Source organism: Ictalurus punctatus, chromosome 3, assembly GCF_001660625.3.
Source record: "Ictalurus punctatus breed USDA103 chromosome 3, Coco_2.0, whole genome shotgun sequence".
In the NCBI taxonomy this organism is placed as follows: domain Eukaryota; kingdom Metazoa; phylum Chordata; class Actinopteri; order Siluriformes; family Ictaluridae; genus Ictalurus; species Ictalurus punctatus.
This window is the reverse complement of record NC_030418.2, coordinates 24,393,311-24,410,879: the sequence shown is the minus strand read 5'-3', so window position 1 is coordinate 24,410,879 and position 17,569 is coordinate 24,393,311. Positions and strand designations below refer to the sequence as shown.

The 17,569-nt window shown below is 38.7% G+C and overlaps 1 protein-coding gene across 2 annotated transcripts in view; it reads left to right on the top strand.

Moving 5' to 3' along the window:
- The window catches only part of LOC108262816 (cilia- and flagella-associated protein 46), a 74,062-nt gene that overhangs the window by 51,836 nt on the left and 4,657 nt on the right, over positions 1-17,569 (top strand). For both annotated transcript variants that reach the window (XM_017463162.3, XM_047154072.2), the window contains 10 exons: positions 1,214-1,290; positions 1,577-1,740; positions 2,652-2,758; positions 6,881-6,966; positions 8,372-8,524; positions 13,440-13,519; positions 13,922-13,982; positions 14,215-14,250; positions 17,066-17,165; positions 17,271-17,383. In XM_017463162.3, coding sequence (XP_017318651.1) covers positions 1,214-1,290; positions 1,577-1,740; positions 2,652-2,758; positions 6,881-6,966; positions 8,372-8,524; positions 13,440-13,519; positions 13,922-13,982; positions 14,215-14,250; positions 17,066-17,165; positions 17,271-17,383 — 977 coding nt within the window. The remainder of the gene's footprint in view (positions 1-1,213; positions 1,291-1,576; positions 1,741-2,651; positions 2,759-6,880; positions 6,967-8,371; positions 8,525-13,439; positions 13,520-13,921; positions 13,983-14,214; positions 14,251-17,065; positions 17,166-17,270; positions 17,384-17,569) is intronic.

The window sequence follows — 17,569 nt, the reverse complement described above, 5'->3', positions numbered from 1 at the left end:
GAAACTGGAGACAGACATACATGCACTCATATTGCTCATGCTGTGATGAAAGAGATGCCTGGTTTGCTGTTTCAGTCTACATGCAGCACATTTCCTGCAGTTTCAGGGCTTCACTGATAGAGGGTGGTGTTAGTAATGCTGAGATTATGAAGGTTGCTGACAGCTCAGACTATACCTTCATAAATGTACATGTGCATACAAAGTTTCATAGCAGAATCCATTGTGCTTTACTAATTCTGATGCTTTAACACACAGGTTCTTAACCTTTTGTAACTAACCCCCCCCCCCCCCCCCCCCCCCCATATTGAGGGTGACCAGGTATAATGATGATCTATTCTATAAAAAAATCTATCTATATATGACCTAATCTATAATCTATTTTGATAGATAGATAGGAGTTTTTTTGCTTTTGTGTTTCATACTTTTTTAAAATTACTTTTCATAACTTTTATGATTTCTATATGACATTTATGACATTTATAAAACTATATAACAGACAGGAAAACATGTTGCATTCCATTCGTCTTGCGTTCTAAAAACATTTGCATACGAATTATATAAACTGGGATGAAGGGCGCGTCTCATTATCCATGACATTGTTAAATCAATGAGTGGGACACCTGAGCTTGCTTCTTTTTACATTCACGTCTGTGTCAGCTGCTGTGCGATCAACAGAATGTGCTGCTCCGGCTCTCAGCCACTCACTGAACAGAGCAGATGCAGAGAGAGGTGTGAATGCAGTGGGAAAGCAAGACCTCACGCTTGCAGGACAGTACTGGCGACATTTGGAAAGTTGCTAAGGTTTGTCCAAAAAGGCGCTAGATTTGTCGTTAGACACTTTTTTATGCAAAAAAAAAAAGCCACTAAAGGTGTCTGAAAAGTTGCTAAGTTGGCAACATTGGTCTGCACTGACAGCTAGATAAAAGGCAGCTAAACTCCGCCTCTCTCCTTACAAAAAGAAAATACAGAGGGAGAGAGAACGCAGAGTTTTTCATTTACGCACATTCTATTTGAAAAGCAATAAAATACACCAAGTACCCAAATGATGTCCTGTCTGTGTTTTTTTTTTTTCTTGAAAACAATTTGTGCCCCCCTTCCGATCCCCCCTCTTGAGAACCACTGCTTTATAATGAGTACATATGAATCAGTGTACACCTGATATTTAAACATTTTGCAGCCCAGTAATTCACTGAGGTTTTTTTTCCTCCTGCAGTTCAGTGCTCTATGGGGCTTTTTATGAAAAGGCAAAGTCCTCTGAAAATCAGAAAGTTAAGAGTATGCAGACAGCAGGTAATAATGTCTTCTCCTTTCCTTCATCCATCATCTTTTCTAACATGCCCTGCTCATTCATATTTACAGTATATATCAGTATCTGTGAGGTTGTAAATGGCTTGTAAATGTAAATGTACTGCAGTGTTGCTAAGCCACAGGTCAAGGTTCTACTGAGAATACTGTATGAGAGCTGAATATCCAGGATGAGAAGAGTGTCCTGATTCAGTCTCAGTGTTTTAAACTAACTAATGCTCAGTGGGACTTATTATTGCCCCTTAAGGGAAAAGTTTTTGTGCTGCTGCAGGTGGGATAGTGTGTTCCAGAGTGGCCAAAGCCCAGGTGCAGCCTTCTGTCCTGCTCCAACTCCGAGATCAAGCCCAAGCCTTCCGACAGCTCGCTGCACAAACCATGATCAAAGAGTCCTGTTGGCTCAGAAATGCTGCACAGACTAAGGATTACACACAGCTGGTACACACACACACACACAGAAGCACTGTCCCTCAGTGGAGTAGCTTACTTTAAACAAGACAAAATAAGATGTTTCTTTAAAAAATAAGTGCCATTGTTGCTTGTAAAGTTTTAGACATTGAGTATATTCAAGAAGAAGATTTTGGACATTAGTATTTTTAATTGCTTTAAAGTATAACATATAATAATAGAAATAAATGAGAGCATGATGTGATGCAGGCCCATATGAGATGGAGTTAAAAATACCATGCCAGAGTTGATTATTTTCCAATAGGAACACAACCTGAAATGTTTTATTCCTCTTATACCACAGCAATGATTACAGTGATTTTTATTTATTTATGCATGGATGTCACATCATGCTTTTTAAACATTTATGGTTACTGTCGTGGAATGCCCCTCACTAGTCTCTATTTTTTTCTTTCTCTTAAAATTACTAAGACAAGCAGTGCAACTTGCCATGTTACTGAGAAAGTGCAACGTTCCCTACTACTCTCAGAGCTGCTGTTATAGAAAATTAATCAACAGCTTCTGACCAATCAGATTTGAGAATTCATCAGCACTGTGGTATAAAATAATTTTTATATATAAAGAGAGATGATGAATATGGAGCACTCCATAACAGAGCAGTGATGTGAAAATGAAATGAGAACATATTCATGTTAATCTTCTAGCCATGGATTATTATATCCAGCATATTAGTGCGTAAGGCCATGGCACCATGGCATGTAAGGACATGGCACCAAAAATTGCATGAATCATCAGTGCTGTTATTATGAATGATGAGTCTAATCATCAGATGTTATTTCTATCATAACCATTATCTCTCTGTTCACAGTCTTGGTTTTTTCTTTATTGCACTCTCCATCTTTATTTATCCCTGCCCTATATTCACTCTTTTTTCTGTACAGAAACACAACACAGACCGAGAGTTAAGGGAGCATTTCCAAGCTATAGTTAAAGGAATGGAGGACTATCTGCATCCTGTCCTCTCTCAGTTTGACTTCTCATGTTTCAGGTATGCACACACACACACACACACACACACACACACACACACACACACACACACACACACACACACACACACACACACTCTCTCTGTCTTTCTTTTCTCTGACCCTATGTTCACACTGACAAGTGGCAAGAGCCCTTGTATGTCTCTTGTGGGAGTGTAGCAACTGCTATTGTTATTGCTTGTTCTGTTAGGCTAGACTACTTTATGATGTATATGCAACACTGTATTACCTTAGTTAAAAATATATTTTTAGATTGGTAATAAAAAAAGTGCCTTTATTGGTTCTTCATTATGGGTGAGACAAATTTCATAAGAAATTTGCACACCAAAAAAAATCTCAATTTGAATGTCACTTGTTGCCATGCCATTTGCAGCTGTAAAAGGAATCATGGCTCCATGTTGTAAACTTACCTGGGGAATAAATAGTTCCTTTATTTCCCATGCTGTCACTTGCTAGGGTGTAACTGTATATATCTACTGCTGTGAGAAACAATGTTTCCCAAAATTTGTGTATAGATCATTTGGGGTTGATCTGGAAGCCACAACTGTATGACAGGGGTTCTAAACACCAATCCCAGACCCCCACTGCCCTGCACAGATTAGTTTTCCTTATTGCTGATACACCTGATCCAGCTCATAAAAAGGACTTCCTAATTAGCTGCTCAGTTTGGTCAAGAGTGTCAGCAGTAGGGACAACTTCAATATGTCCATGGCAGTGATCCCTTGGGACTAGAATTATGAACTCCTAGATGATGAATGTAAGTGGGCTTGGATTTGACTTTTTCTCTGTTTGAACTCATATTCATATTTAAGGCAACCATTGAATGAGGGGTGTTACGACCCTGTCTAGGTCGGGCCGCAACAAACAATGAAATGATGGGTTGGCGAGACCAGGACTGTATTTGCTTTGTGTCTATTCTCTCTCCTTTTTTTTTTCCAGTGGTTTAAACTTCAGAAGCCAAACAGACGAAAATAATGGACAAAAATTCCCCCTCTAGCTATACATGAAGGAACTAATTAACCTAAAAAGAAAGAAAACAAAAAATACACTGCCTTCCCTCACTCCCTGGCTAACCCAAAACCAAGAGAAAATTAATTAACTTAAATGATGCCAACTTCCTACTAACTACGATTAACTATTTACAAGTCGTGACTATTAGTGTTTGTGATTTACAAGAATATATATGTATATATACAGTGGGGGAAATAAGTGTTAACATTTTTTTCAATAAATATATTTCCAATGAAACCAGCTGAAATCTGCAAGTAATTATACCTCCTATCTGTGCAAATTAATATCAACTGGGTTAGTAAATTGATGGTCTGTAAAAAGTTTTTTTGTGTTACCAAGGTGTCACACAAGAAACATCTCATGATGGGTAAAAGCAAAGAGCGTGTACTCAGTTTTGTTGCCAGTGGTTTAGACATTAATGGCTGTGTGTTGAATTATTTTGAGGGGACAGCAAATTTACACTGTTATACAAGCTGTACACTCACTACTTTACATTGTAGCAAAGTGTAATTTCTTCAGTGTTGTCACATTAAAAGATATAATCAAATATTTACAAAAATGTAAGGGTACTCACTTTTGTGAGATACTATATGTATATATATATATATATATATATATATATATATATATATATATATATATATATATATATATATATATATATATATATATACACACACACATATATATACACACATATATATATACACACACATAGTGGGTGTGGGAGAAGTTCGGAGAGGACATGGAGGTGGACTTTCGGTCAGCACCAAGGTATTTCTGGAAAACCATCCGCCACCTCAGGAGGGGGAAATGGGGAACCATCCAAGCTGTGTACAGTAAGGATGGGACGCTGTTGATCTCAACTGAGGAAGTAATTGCACGGTGGAAGGAACACTTTGAGGAACTCCTGAATCCGACTAACACGCCCTCTATGGTAGAGGCAGAGGTGGAGGATGATGGGGGATCATCGTCAATTTCCCTGGTGGAGGTCACTGAGGTAGTCAAACAACTACACAGTGGCAAAGCCTCGGGGATTGATGAGATCCATCCAGAAATGCTGAAAGCTCTGGGTGTGGAGGGGATGTCTCGGATGACACGCCTCTTTAACATTGCGTGGAAGTCGGGGACAGTGCCCGAGGAGTGGCAGACTGGGGTGGTGGTTCCCCTGTTCAAAAAGGGGGACCAGAGAGTCTGTGCCAACTATAGGGGTATCCCACTTCTCAGCCTCCCTGGTAAAGTCTACTCCAGGGTGCTGGAAAGGAGGGTTCGGGAAATAGTCGAACCTCAGATTGAAGAGGAACAATGCGGATTCCATCCTGGTCGTGGAACAGCAGACCAGCTCTTTACTCTCGCAAGGATCTTGGAGGGGGCCTGGGAGTATGCCCATCCGGTCTACATGTGGTTTGTGGATTTGGAGAAGGCATATGACCGGGTCCCCAGGAGTTTAATGTGGGAGGTGCTGAGGGAGAATGGGGTGAGGGGTTCCCTTCTTAGGGCTATCCAATCGCTGTACTCCCAAAGCGAGAGCTGTGTCTGGATGCTCGGCAAAAAGTCGGACTTGTTCCAGGTGGGGGTTGGTCTCCGCCAGGGCTGCGCTTTGTCACCAATCCTGTTTGTGATATTCACGGACAGGATATGGAGGCGTAGTCATGGTGGGGAGGGGTTGCAGTTTGGTGACCTGATGATCTCATCGCTACTTTTTGCAGATGATGTGGTCCTGATGGCGTCATCGGTCCGTGACCTCCAGCACTCACTGGATTGGTTTGCAGCTGAGTGTGAAGCGGCTGGGATGAGGATTAGCACCTCTAAATCTGAGGCCATGGTTCTCAGTAGGAAACCGATGGAGTGCCTACTTCGGGTGGGGAATGAGGACTTACCCCAAGTGAAGGAGTTCAATTACCTCAGGGTCTTGTTCACGAGTGAGGGGACATGCGGGCGGGAGATTGGCCGGAGAATTGGAGCGGTGGGAGCAGTATTGCAATCGCTTTACCACACCGTTGTGATGAAAAGGGAGCTGAGCCGGAAGGCAAAGCTCTCTATCTACCGGGCAAACTTGGTTCTTACCCTCACCTATGGTCATGAAGGTTGGGTAGTGACCGAAAGAACTAGATCGCGGGTACAAGCGGCCGAAATGGGTTTTCTCAGGAGGGTGGCTGGCCTCTCCCTTAGAGATCGGGTGAGAAGCTCGGTTATCCGAGAGGAACTCAGAGTAGAGCCGCTGCTCCTTTGCGTTGAAAGGAGCCAGTTGAGGTGGTTTAGACACCTGGTAGGGATGCCCCCTGGGTGTCTCCCTAGGGAGGTGTTCCAGGCATGTCCAGCTGGGAGGAGACCTCGGGGAAGACCCAGGACCAGGTGGAGAGATTATATCGCCACACTGGCCTGGGAACGCCTCGGGATCCCCTAGTCAGTGCTGGTTAATGTGGCTCGGGAAAGGGAAGTTTGGGGTCCCCTGCTGGAGCTGCTGCCCCTGCAACCCGATAACGGATAAGCGGTTGAGGGTGGATGGATGGATGGACACACACACACACAAATGAAACACTGAAAACTTAAAGGGGCAGAGCACAAACAAAATCAAGAACAGGCAGAAGGTCATACATAGGAGGAATCAACACACACAAAGCAATATCAGCGGCACAAAGCAATGGCAATGATCTGCCCCGGGGATGGAGACTGACAAGGCTTAAGTACAAATCTGGAAATGTACAGCCAACCAATCCCAAAGCATGAGGCAGGAGCAGTTGTGATCGTCCAATGGCAAACTGGAACGTGACTCATTGCAGTGGACAGGGCCTAAAGAAGGAGGAGGAGACAAAAGACACTCATCCCACCACCAACATAGACACACGAATGGCACATAGTGCAAACAGAAATACGATTAAGAACGTAACAGGGGCCTTCTGCATCAATCCCTTGCCAGCTTCTTGAGTGTGTGTGTACATAAGCAGATTACAGTGAGAGCTGCTTGACCTGAGCTAATCCTTACATTCCTTAAAGCAGTTCCTTCTCTCTCCTTCCACAGTCCCATTTTCACTTTCATTTCCTTCTGCATGTGTAGTCTTTCTTTTTTGCTGATAATCCCACCATTCTTTCTTATCTCTCTCTCTCAGCCAGTGCCCTCAATCGATAGTCATCGATGAGGCAACCCGGGCCAAAGATAAAGAAGAGCGAGAGGCTGCAGATAAAGCTTTGCCTGGTAATCACTGCACTAGCTCAAACAGCATAACTGCACACATGCTTACAGAAAACAAATCCAATTGGCACAGTCCCAACTGTGGCAAACCTTAAAAGACTAGTGTACCTTGTTTTAACTAATTCCAGCATGGGACAGAGCAATCATTTATGTTTTTTGTAGGTATCTACTGATCCCCTCTTCACACACTATGTTTGCAGTATCAGGCTCTTCTAATGTGCAAGGCATTTTAATCTTCATTTGTAAAATGGCATCAGAAGGGCATTTCAGGGAAAGGTGATATGTTAAATGGGTAGAAAACGAGGTGTTGTTGACAAATCAGACTTAAAATGCTGAATTGTCACATAATGGAAAAAGTATCCATATTTCAACCTAATCTCTATCTACTATGTGTGTAACTTATAGTTGATTAGCACAGGCAAGAATTTCAACATGTATATTTGCAATGAGAAAAGAACTTCATACACAGTCAGACAGAAATTGAAGGCAAGAAAGCTAGACTCTACTGTGTTTAAGTTGAGGTCAGACATCCAAAAGTCTTTCACTCTTAGTAATCATGTCTCTAAAAGGATTAATTGAGCTTTATTTGCAAATATTTTTGAGTAAAGAATTCAGGAAATCTTTCTGCAAAAATGTGTTCTGCATAAACATTTATTGAAGGCGCTCAACTATTTCATTTGCACTTTCCTTAGACTTCCAAATTAAATATTTTAAGTGACATATGCACACGTTCTGTATTCTGAATCGATTACTTGAACATTCCTCAAATGACATTCTTCAAATAAAGTAAGTAAGCCTGAAAAAAAATGTTTAGTGAAACAGTAACTTTAGTAACAAACAGTGAACACATCATACATTTGTAAAACATATTTTAGAATTAGTGCTATCTAACTTTGTGAACTAATTTTTTTTGCCTTTATTAGCTGCCTGAGGTGTAAAATGCAAAATGAGCAAAACTACTCAAAACCAACTACTCTGACATTCATTAAAAGGTGTGCTGTGCCCTGTTATTGTATAATAATCAGACTCTGGCTCCTTAGGGCACTAAAAGCAAAAATATTTAGTCTGTTTGTTTTTATAAACAAATGAACAGCATAACATTTTGCCCCACCACTTTTGGAGTAGTGGTTTCACCCCTGACCACTGAGACATGTGTTTTGAACTTGAAGGAAAGAGTAAACTCTAACTTCTGTCCAGTGGTCCTATGTTTTTGTCGTTGACTTTATTTTTTTAAACAAGCCATGTTGCCAGTTTACTATTGAGACCAGAGAGGGTAAGTGACATAAATAATCTATGAAACCATGTGAAAAGTCTTTCTTTTCTCCAAAAGACATTCAGATTGTCTGCTGTTTATATTTGTGTGTTTGTGCACACTCAAGGGAGGCTGTATGTCTTGTGTTACCTGCAGAGCATGGCGAGTGTGTAGTGGTGTTAGCAGACACTATGTTGCTGGAGTTACCATTAGAAGCACTTGTTGTTCTGCAAGGAAGTGGAGTCAGCTCCATCTCACGGGATTTCTCCTTGCAGGTCCTTCACACACGTCTCCACAGAGATGAGCAAGGTAAGACAACAGCTGGATGTTGCTATCCAAAAGCACTACATTACACTGAGCTGCATGGTGTTGGCATTCTGTGTATCTGAACTTCTGCACTTTGAAGTTTCCATGCATTTCAAAATAATTCTGCAGTGTTTGGGGCACGGATTCTCACACACTGGATGTAATGAAATAAATTCAAATAATTGATATGAGCAAGGCAACCAAAGCCTTAATGAAAGACTTGTTTTTACGTAGAACAGTGGGGTTTTATGCATTCATGAATTAATGATTTATTTTGAGTGGTTTTCATGTGTTCCACAACATACAGCATGGATATTATTGTTTATATTCTGTGCGACGAAAGAATGATCAAAGAGCATTAATTTCAAAGATGAAAGAGAATGTAGTATGTGCATATATATATATATATATATATATATATATATATATATATATATATATATATATATATATATATATATATATATATAGATAGATAGATAGATAGATAGATAGATAGATAGGAGACATGTCGGGTACAATATCTGGAATGGAGTTTATCTGAAAGAGTTCTCTGAAACATATTATATATAATCATTGGGGGTGCAACACAATTGCTGATAACACACAAACACATGTAGTCATGTAGTAGTTGGCTTTGTGTGACATGCTGTATTGTATATGCATGTGTTGTATGTTATTTGTTTCCAAGACCACATTCTATTTTTGCTTCTTTTTAAAAAAAAATATTATTAGAAATCTTTGGTAGACTAGCAGAAACAAATGTACTAAACTAAATACATATTTGCTATTTCCCCCAGATAAAACAGTGTGAAAATGAAATTTTGCTAACCTTAATATGCCAAAAAAAAAACCATCTAGTGTCTTTGTAAGGATGCTGAGGTTTGGTACAAATACTACAAATATTTGGAACTGTATTAAAGGGAAGAACACCATTCTTCCACAAGATAATTCCTCAGCTGGTGTTTTGATGATGATTTTAGTCCAAAATCTCCCAGAGGTGTTCAGCTGAATTGATATAAGGTTATTTTCATGCTTTCGGTGACTCCCCATGCCCTCTGGGATATTGACATCCTGGAAGAGACAGCTCTCATCAGGATAGAAATGTTTCATCATGGGAAAAAGATGATTAGGCACAAGAACTTTGTATTGATTTGTAATGACGCTTCCCTCTATAAGAGTACATGTCGACCCAAACCGTGCCAGAAAAATGCCTCCTGCAGCAAAACAGAGTCACTAGGTTTTTTTTTTCTCCTTTAATTTGTCGCCCATGTATACATTTTGATGTCATAATCAAATAGGATGAATATATGTCAAAATGTTTTTCTTGCTAAATACCTCTTACCAAACCTTATATTTGTAGAAGTCTGAAAAAAAAAAAAAAAGGTCAGCAGGTGGTTACTTGTGTAGTGCCATTGTGCTGACAACTTCCTGACCTATAGCTAACTTACTGAAACGTTAAATGTCATGGCTGTTGGTAGCAAAAAAAAAAATACAAAAAAAAAAATCAGGAGATATTATAGGAAAGTCTGAATGCAACCTGAGGTATTTCTGTCTGAAGCTGGTTAATCTCTTTCTACTTCTGTACCTCATTCAAAATGCCCTTAAATCAAATTCTTTGCTAATAGGAATCCTCTAATAGTAACTAGGATTTCTATCCTCATAATCTTTTTTAAATTTCATTAAATTTCCTTCTGTTCATGTAGGATGAGGGGGATATTATAAATGTTATGCAATTCATTATTCTTTTCTAATACATGTGCATCTTTTGCATGTAAATTGACAATTTAAAAGCTATTAGCTTTAGCAAAGAAAGGCTTGCATGTACACTCTGCGATGTACATGGCTGAGAATTTCTGAAAACATAAAAAAGAAGCAGCCAATGAAAACATTTTGCATTGGAAAAAACAAGCAACACAATTTTCCCCTTTTAGTTTACCTTTTTAATTGCTAATGCACAGCCTTCGTTCAAATTTTAAGTACATTTATATGTATTTCTATAAATGGGAGTGAAGTCTGTAAATGGGAGTGAAGAGATTTCAAACAGGAATGGAAATTATTTGTTATGAAGACACAAGTACTGCATGATTAGTGGAACCAATTTGGTACATTGGCCCACTGTCTATCTGATAATCTACTGCATAACTAAATAAAATAACTACTACAGAGCTCCAGGCTGTCTGTGAGCAGGGTGTGATTTGTAGACTGAAGGCTGAAGAAGCTCAGGGAACACACATCTGTTTTCAGCTCATGCAATTATCTAATTAGCTAATCATGTGGTAGCAGCAATGCATAAAACCATGCACAATGCATAAAACCATGCACATACAGTTCAAGAGTTCAGTTAATGTTCACATCAGACAGAATGGGGGAAAATTTGATCGTGGCCATGGCATGGTTGTTGGTGCCAGAATGGCTGGTTTGAGTATTTCAGAAACTGCTGATCTTCTGGGATTTTCAAAGAAAACAGTCTTTAGATTTTACACAAAATGATGAGGGGAAAAATGCTTCCAGTGAGCAGGAGTTCTGCAGATAGAAGCCCCTTGTTTATGAGAGAGGTACAGTAACTCAAATAACCACTCTTTAAAGCAGTGGTGAATAGAAAACCATATGCCATGAAAAACATGAACTATAGCAGTAGAAGACCATATCATGTCCCACTTCTGTCATCCAAGAACAGGAATCTGCAGTCAACCCGTTCACCAAAACTGGACAGCTGAAGATCTGGCACCAACAACTATTAGTTATTTCTAATAAAGTGCTCATTGTGTGTAATATTCAGGTCAAAACGAGACTCTCTTTTGATTTCATCATGACGCTTAGGTCATTGGGTTTCCTAGTACATGGATTCGGACACTGTAAATGTAGACCAGTGTGTGAAATTCAGCATTCGGAACAAATAATGTAAGGGCTGCATGTGATGAGAACGTGAACCAACAACGTGAACCAAGTTTTCTCTGACCCTCCTCCTGCTGGATTCCTAGACATTCCCAGTCCAACTGTGACATAAATCTCTCCAGCAGGTTGTGGGTCTGCCATGAGTTGATCTGCAGCATCAACCACATCAGCTGGTTCCCCTCAATTCAGAGGAGCAGCTCTACACCAGACCTGCTCATTATAGTATAATTAAATGGATACATTCATAAGGCATTTATCTGTAGTGGTTATTTAGAGCAGGACAGAAATTCTGTGCTAGACTAGAGAGAGTAATGTTGGTCAGAGAGCATGAAGTGCCCACATTATTAAATGTGAACATCCATCCATCCATCCATCCATCCATCCATCTTCTACCGCTTACTCCTTCTTCAGGGTCACGGGGGAACCTGGAGCCAATCCCAGGGAGCATCAGGCACAAGGCGGGGTACACCCTGGACAGGGTGCCAGTTAAATGTGAACATTTATATTTATTTATGGTTAATCATTTTTGGTGTCATTCTCAACCATATTTCACTTTGAACTTGTGTGATTTCAATAGTAACAGGAATCATATTGGTTAACTTCATTAACTTTATATGATACATATTTGAAAAAATAATGACATTTTCATATGCATTAATTCATTCATTCCTCTTAAGTAAGTGTGAGGCAGGAATGTAAACTTGATGGGATACCAGTCCATCACAGTTGTGTGAGAGGTTTTTATTTATTTATTTATTTATTTATTTTAAATTTTTTATTATTATTATTTTTTAAAGCCTCTAAGACTGGTTATACTGTATTGGTACATGCTTAAAAGCGTCTGACTTCTGCATGGTAGGTCATGAGTTCAAATTCCAGCACTACCAGGCTGCCACTGCTGGGCCCATGAGCGAGGCCCTTAACCCTCATCTGCTCATTTGTATAAAATGAGATAAATGTAAATCTTTCAGGATAAGGGTGTCTGCCAAATGCCGTAAATGAAATGTAATGTAATTGAACAAGACATAACTGAGTATATCATAACAGTTACTGCAATTTTTAAAATGAACTGCTGTGTGGGAATTTGTAACTGAACACATAGAGGGGGAGTATGCCTTACATTAAGTTAAGCTGCATAAACATAGGTACAACTCAGGTAGTTCAATTACATTGAAAGTATATATTAGAGGCATGTATTTGCTTAAAGAAATGAACAAATTTTTAATCTATTTAACCTATTACCATTGGTTTTAGGTTAGCAGAGTGGGAAAATTATTTTGCACAACACATCAAAGCCTTTCATTCTACAACAATAAGGCTGATACTGCATTTACATTTATTTATTTATTTATTTGGCAGATGCTTTTATTTATTGTGCCTTGTGGACAGGACACAAATTAGGGTTAAGGGTCTTGTTCAAGGATCCAATAGTATCAGTTGAAATGTGCATAGAAAAAAATCTCTCTTTTGTAACCAGTCACTGATATTGATGATGATGATGACAATGATGGTGTGTGTGTGTACTCATACTCATACTGCTTAATGTTTTTGTCCCCAGCACAACAGCTCTAAGAAGAGTATAAGTAGAAGAATAAATTTAAAACTTGTTTACTTTGGACTTTTTTCTTTTCTTTTTTTTCCCTTTAAAAAAAAATAAAAAAATTGACATTTGAAACGTTTTGCATAAAAAGGATTCATTACAGTGTGTATTGAAACGCATTGTGTTGATAATGTGTTCTTTTTCTTCCCGTTCCCTCTTTTCCTTAACCCGTTGGGTTTAAATTTTTGATGTCTGTATATTTTTTATTCAGTGGTTTACTTTTTAAATTATGTTGGCATTAGACTTAAAGAACATTTCAGCAAACCTTTACCCAGTCACTGATGCTGAAGGTCATTTGGTGTGTGAGAAATAGTGATAGTTTATTATTGTTATTGGTTTAAGACAAAGTTAGCGCTGTCATTTAAAGTTCACAGTCAGATGGCCGTATCCTGTTCTAAGACTGCGTCCTGTTGATTACAGTTGAAAGTGACAACAAAAAGGAGAGAAAAAGTGCCAAGGAAGCTAAAGGAAAAGGAAATCAAAGCAAAGCCATCAAAGTGGTGAGTCAGCTAAATTAATGGAATATTACTTTTATGTGTCCTCACAGCCGTCAGATATTTAACTGACCCTTCCTTTGCTTTTAACTCAGTTTCTCTCAATCAGTTGCCTAATGATACTGTGTGGTTGGGTGCCCAGCCATTTTTCTCTCCTGTCAGCATGGGCCGATGGCTCATTTTGCCTTTCTTTTTCTTTGACCGGTTCAACTTCCTTTCAGATGCCCTTTTCATATTTTACACTTTCTTTGCCACTCTCACATTTTTGTTTAACTCTAGACTTTCGACCTAATGTAGGTTATTCTTTAACCAATCCTTTGAATTTACTAAAGTTTTTGAATTCTTATTAAAAATGATGTCACTAATAAATGCTCAAATTGTGCTTAATGTCTTCTTTTTTTCATGTAGGCACCAGTGAGCAGGGTCCTACCTGCGCACACTCTTTCAGTGGATTCAAACAAGGTCAAATGTATCCTCGTTTTGTAATTGTATAAGTCAGGAGAGAAAAATATCTTTGTTGTCATATTTGTTAGGTACAACAGCTAACACCCTTCTCCCCTCTCCCATTGCACAGCCTATAATTTCTACGTTTTACGGGGAAGATATTTATATTTGTAAAATGCACAGCCAAAATCTTTATTTTGTGACCATAAAGATCAGGGTTTTTTCTGTTCCTGCATTTCTTTAACACTTGTCCACAGATCTTGTTGGTCCACACAATGATGGAGGAGATGACAGTAAGTTAATTCTAAAGTTTCATGTTTTTCTAAATTGTGGAACCCCATTTTTTCTTTCTCTTGAAGTTAATAGGACAAAATAGTAGCTTGCCACATTACAGAGAAAGCAAAAAGCGTGAAGTCCTCCGTCCTAAAGACCTCCCTGTGACTTCACTGATACCAGAGACTCCTTCCATAAATATTAAATGCATTTTCCCATAGGAACATCATATTCAAACTATTGCATTAATATAAATGTGTGATTTGCCTTGCAGTCAGACAACCTCTAAGAGCTGTGTTGTAATAGAAAATAATCCACCACTGACCAATCAGATTCTAGAATTAAGCAGTGCTGTTGTACAATATGCTATTATTTCTATCATTTATCCAAGGTCTGCTCCGCTTGTCTCTCAGGGCAGGTTTTCTAACCATTAGGAGGAACTTACATGAAATATAAACATCATGAAGGTTATCTATTAGTAAATTAGAAAAAATAAATCCTTCATCCATGCTTAGGAAAATAGGAATCAGATGTCAATAGTTGAAGAGTTACAATAAATTATATAAAAGCCTGTGACTTGATCAGATAAATCAACATAATCCATCAGTGGTCTGAATTTCTTGTCTAATTGTTCTAAAGCTTTCAAGTTATGTAAATGGTGTAACACAACACAGACACTTCATTCTTAAACTTGAGTGATAGAGATATTTATTTATTTATGTGCTTTAGGGCAGGAATTCTAAAATGTTCTGCAGCCATTAAATTGTAAAATTAATTTTATGGACCCTCTGAACATAATCTACTATTCAAATAATTTTCACTGACCTGGTCTGTGACAATTCACCATAAGTGACAACAGATGTAACTAATCAGTTTTTAATGTGTTTAGAACTTTCACAATATGACATTGATATTCTAGTACTTAGCACATTTGACTCACACCTCAAGGGTTGGGGGGTTGGATTCCCGTATGTTCGGAGTTAGCAGGTTCTCCCCGTGCTGCAGGGGTTTCCTCCGGGTACTACGGTTTCCTCCCCCAGTCCAAAGACATGCGTGATAGGCTGACAGGAATGTTCAAAGTGTCCATAGTGTATGAATGGGTTTGTGAATGTGTATGTGATTGTGCCCTGCGATGGATTGGCGCCCTGTCCGGGGTGTACCCTGCCTTGTGCCCCCTTCTATACCAATAAGCGGTATAGAAGATGGATGGATCGATGGATGGATGGATGGATGGATTCTAGTGCTTTATTTGAATGCTGAACTGTGTATAAATATTACTTGACACAACAATGACCTGTGAGTTGCGCTGAGCACCTACTGACGGGGAATTAATCTCCTCTTCCTGAGATTTATTTGTGCCTGTATGATTATTGGTCCTCGTCCTGCTTCGGATAGCTTCACTGCATTTGACCATCTCAGAAATTGGCTTGGTTTGGGATTTTTTTTTTTTTTTTGGTAAAGTTCAACAACAAAAACAATCCACAGTCCTCCTCTCACAAAATGTGACAAACTGCCACAAAGCTCTTCAAAATCCCACACAATTGCATTTATACTAGCTTTCAAGAATCCTTTTCCCCAATCCATAATCTCTAAACACATCCTACCTCAATCCTGATGGTCAGTCCTAATAGGCACTGGGGAACTGCAGTGAATTTCTATCATGTGATGCTCCTGTCAAACCACACATCACAGCCCACTACCTGGACAGTTTGTCCAAGCCTTAAGGGACTCTTTATTCTTTTAGTCATAGCTGGAACACAGCACTCAGAGTGGAATTGAGTTCGTCTCTGCAGTAAAATATATAGTAGTTTTGCTTTGACATTGAATCTCTCTAGCACTTCCCCGACCTTGTCTAGGCTATATTTTAGCCTTGTGTGGATGTAGCCTGACTCCTGTTTGAGTTTTATGACCTCTTCTTGCCCTTGATTGAAAATATCATACACTACTTTTGCACAACACATAGCTGGATTTATGGGCATACCTGCAATGCTTTTATGTGGATGCCTGCAGTGCTGCAGTTGTTATACTTCTGAAAGCTGGATGAACTCTCACTATGATTAATTATTTATGTCAAAGCCAGCTGAGTGGAGCCTGTCAATTACCCATCACCCTCCCTAGCTTCAGCTTGCACCAAACTCTTGGGCTATATTTTCCACTGGCTAACTATGGCAGTTACACAAACAATTTAAGATTTTTTTTTATTGAACCATTTTATATACCATTTATATACTGTTAATTGTTTGTTTACAATGTTTGTCTCTTTAAATTAAAATATTAGTGTAGAAACAATACACACTCAGTTATTAATGTTTTAGAACAGGGATTCTCAAACATTTTGCTGTTGACCTGTAAAATAAATTTCTCAAACCCTTTGAACATAATTATTCAACTATTAATCTCAGTATGTCAATATGTGTAGTAATATTTTGCCTATATCTTGGAGCCTTTTATCCCTAAATTTTCCACCAATAAAACATTATGTCCATTTTGATATTATTTGTAGGCCTATTTATTTTTTACTTACTAAGGTTTATTAAATCCATTCAGTTCCCCACTTTGAAAACCACTGTTTCAGAGGTCTGGACTATAATATCTTGTTTTTTTCTGCATCATTAGATAGGTAACTCTTATTTTCACACTGTTTTTGCTTTTATGTATTTGTTTGCTCCTCTCAAAAGCACAAAATGTTAAAAATTAATGTGAGTAATTAGGGACAGATAAACCTGTTTAACAACAATGTCAATTTAAATATATATACCGTATATTTATATATATACCGTATGTAGTAGTCTGTGTTGCATTGATGTCAAATATTGTCTTCTCCTGTACTATAAGGAAGCAGTCCAGCAGAGACCATGAGAAAGATTCTAGACATGTACTCACAACAGTTCACAGCTCACTGGGAAGGAGTCATAGGAAGTGAACAGCACTGTAGGTAAGAGCTGACCTATGACACATGTGCATGTATTATTCCTTTAGCATAACTTAACATACCCTTCTGAAACAGCCTGCGTGTTTATAACTAAAACAAATCTCTCAGTCCTCAAGATTTGGAGCATCTGCTGACCAACTGCAGTTCTTTTATCTTCTATGGTGGAGAAGACTTTCTCACCTGCATTTCTCCTGACAGATTGGCCAATCTCAATCTGAGCGGTAGGCCCCCCAAATACATCCCCATCTCTGTTTCTCCTTGAACACAAAAAGATCAAGCTAGCTCTTTATCGGGTGTCAAATGTTAAATGGAAAGCAGGTGTTTTGTCAGTACTTATTTTCTATTCATTTATTTTCAACATAACTATCAGAGTACATTAGTGTTAAGCAGGCTAAGTGTAAATTAGA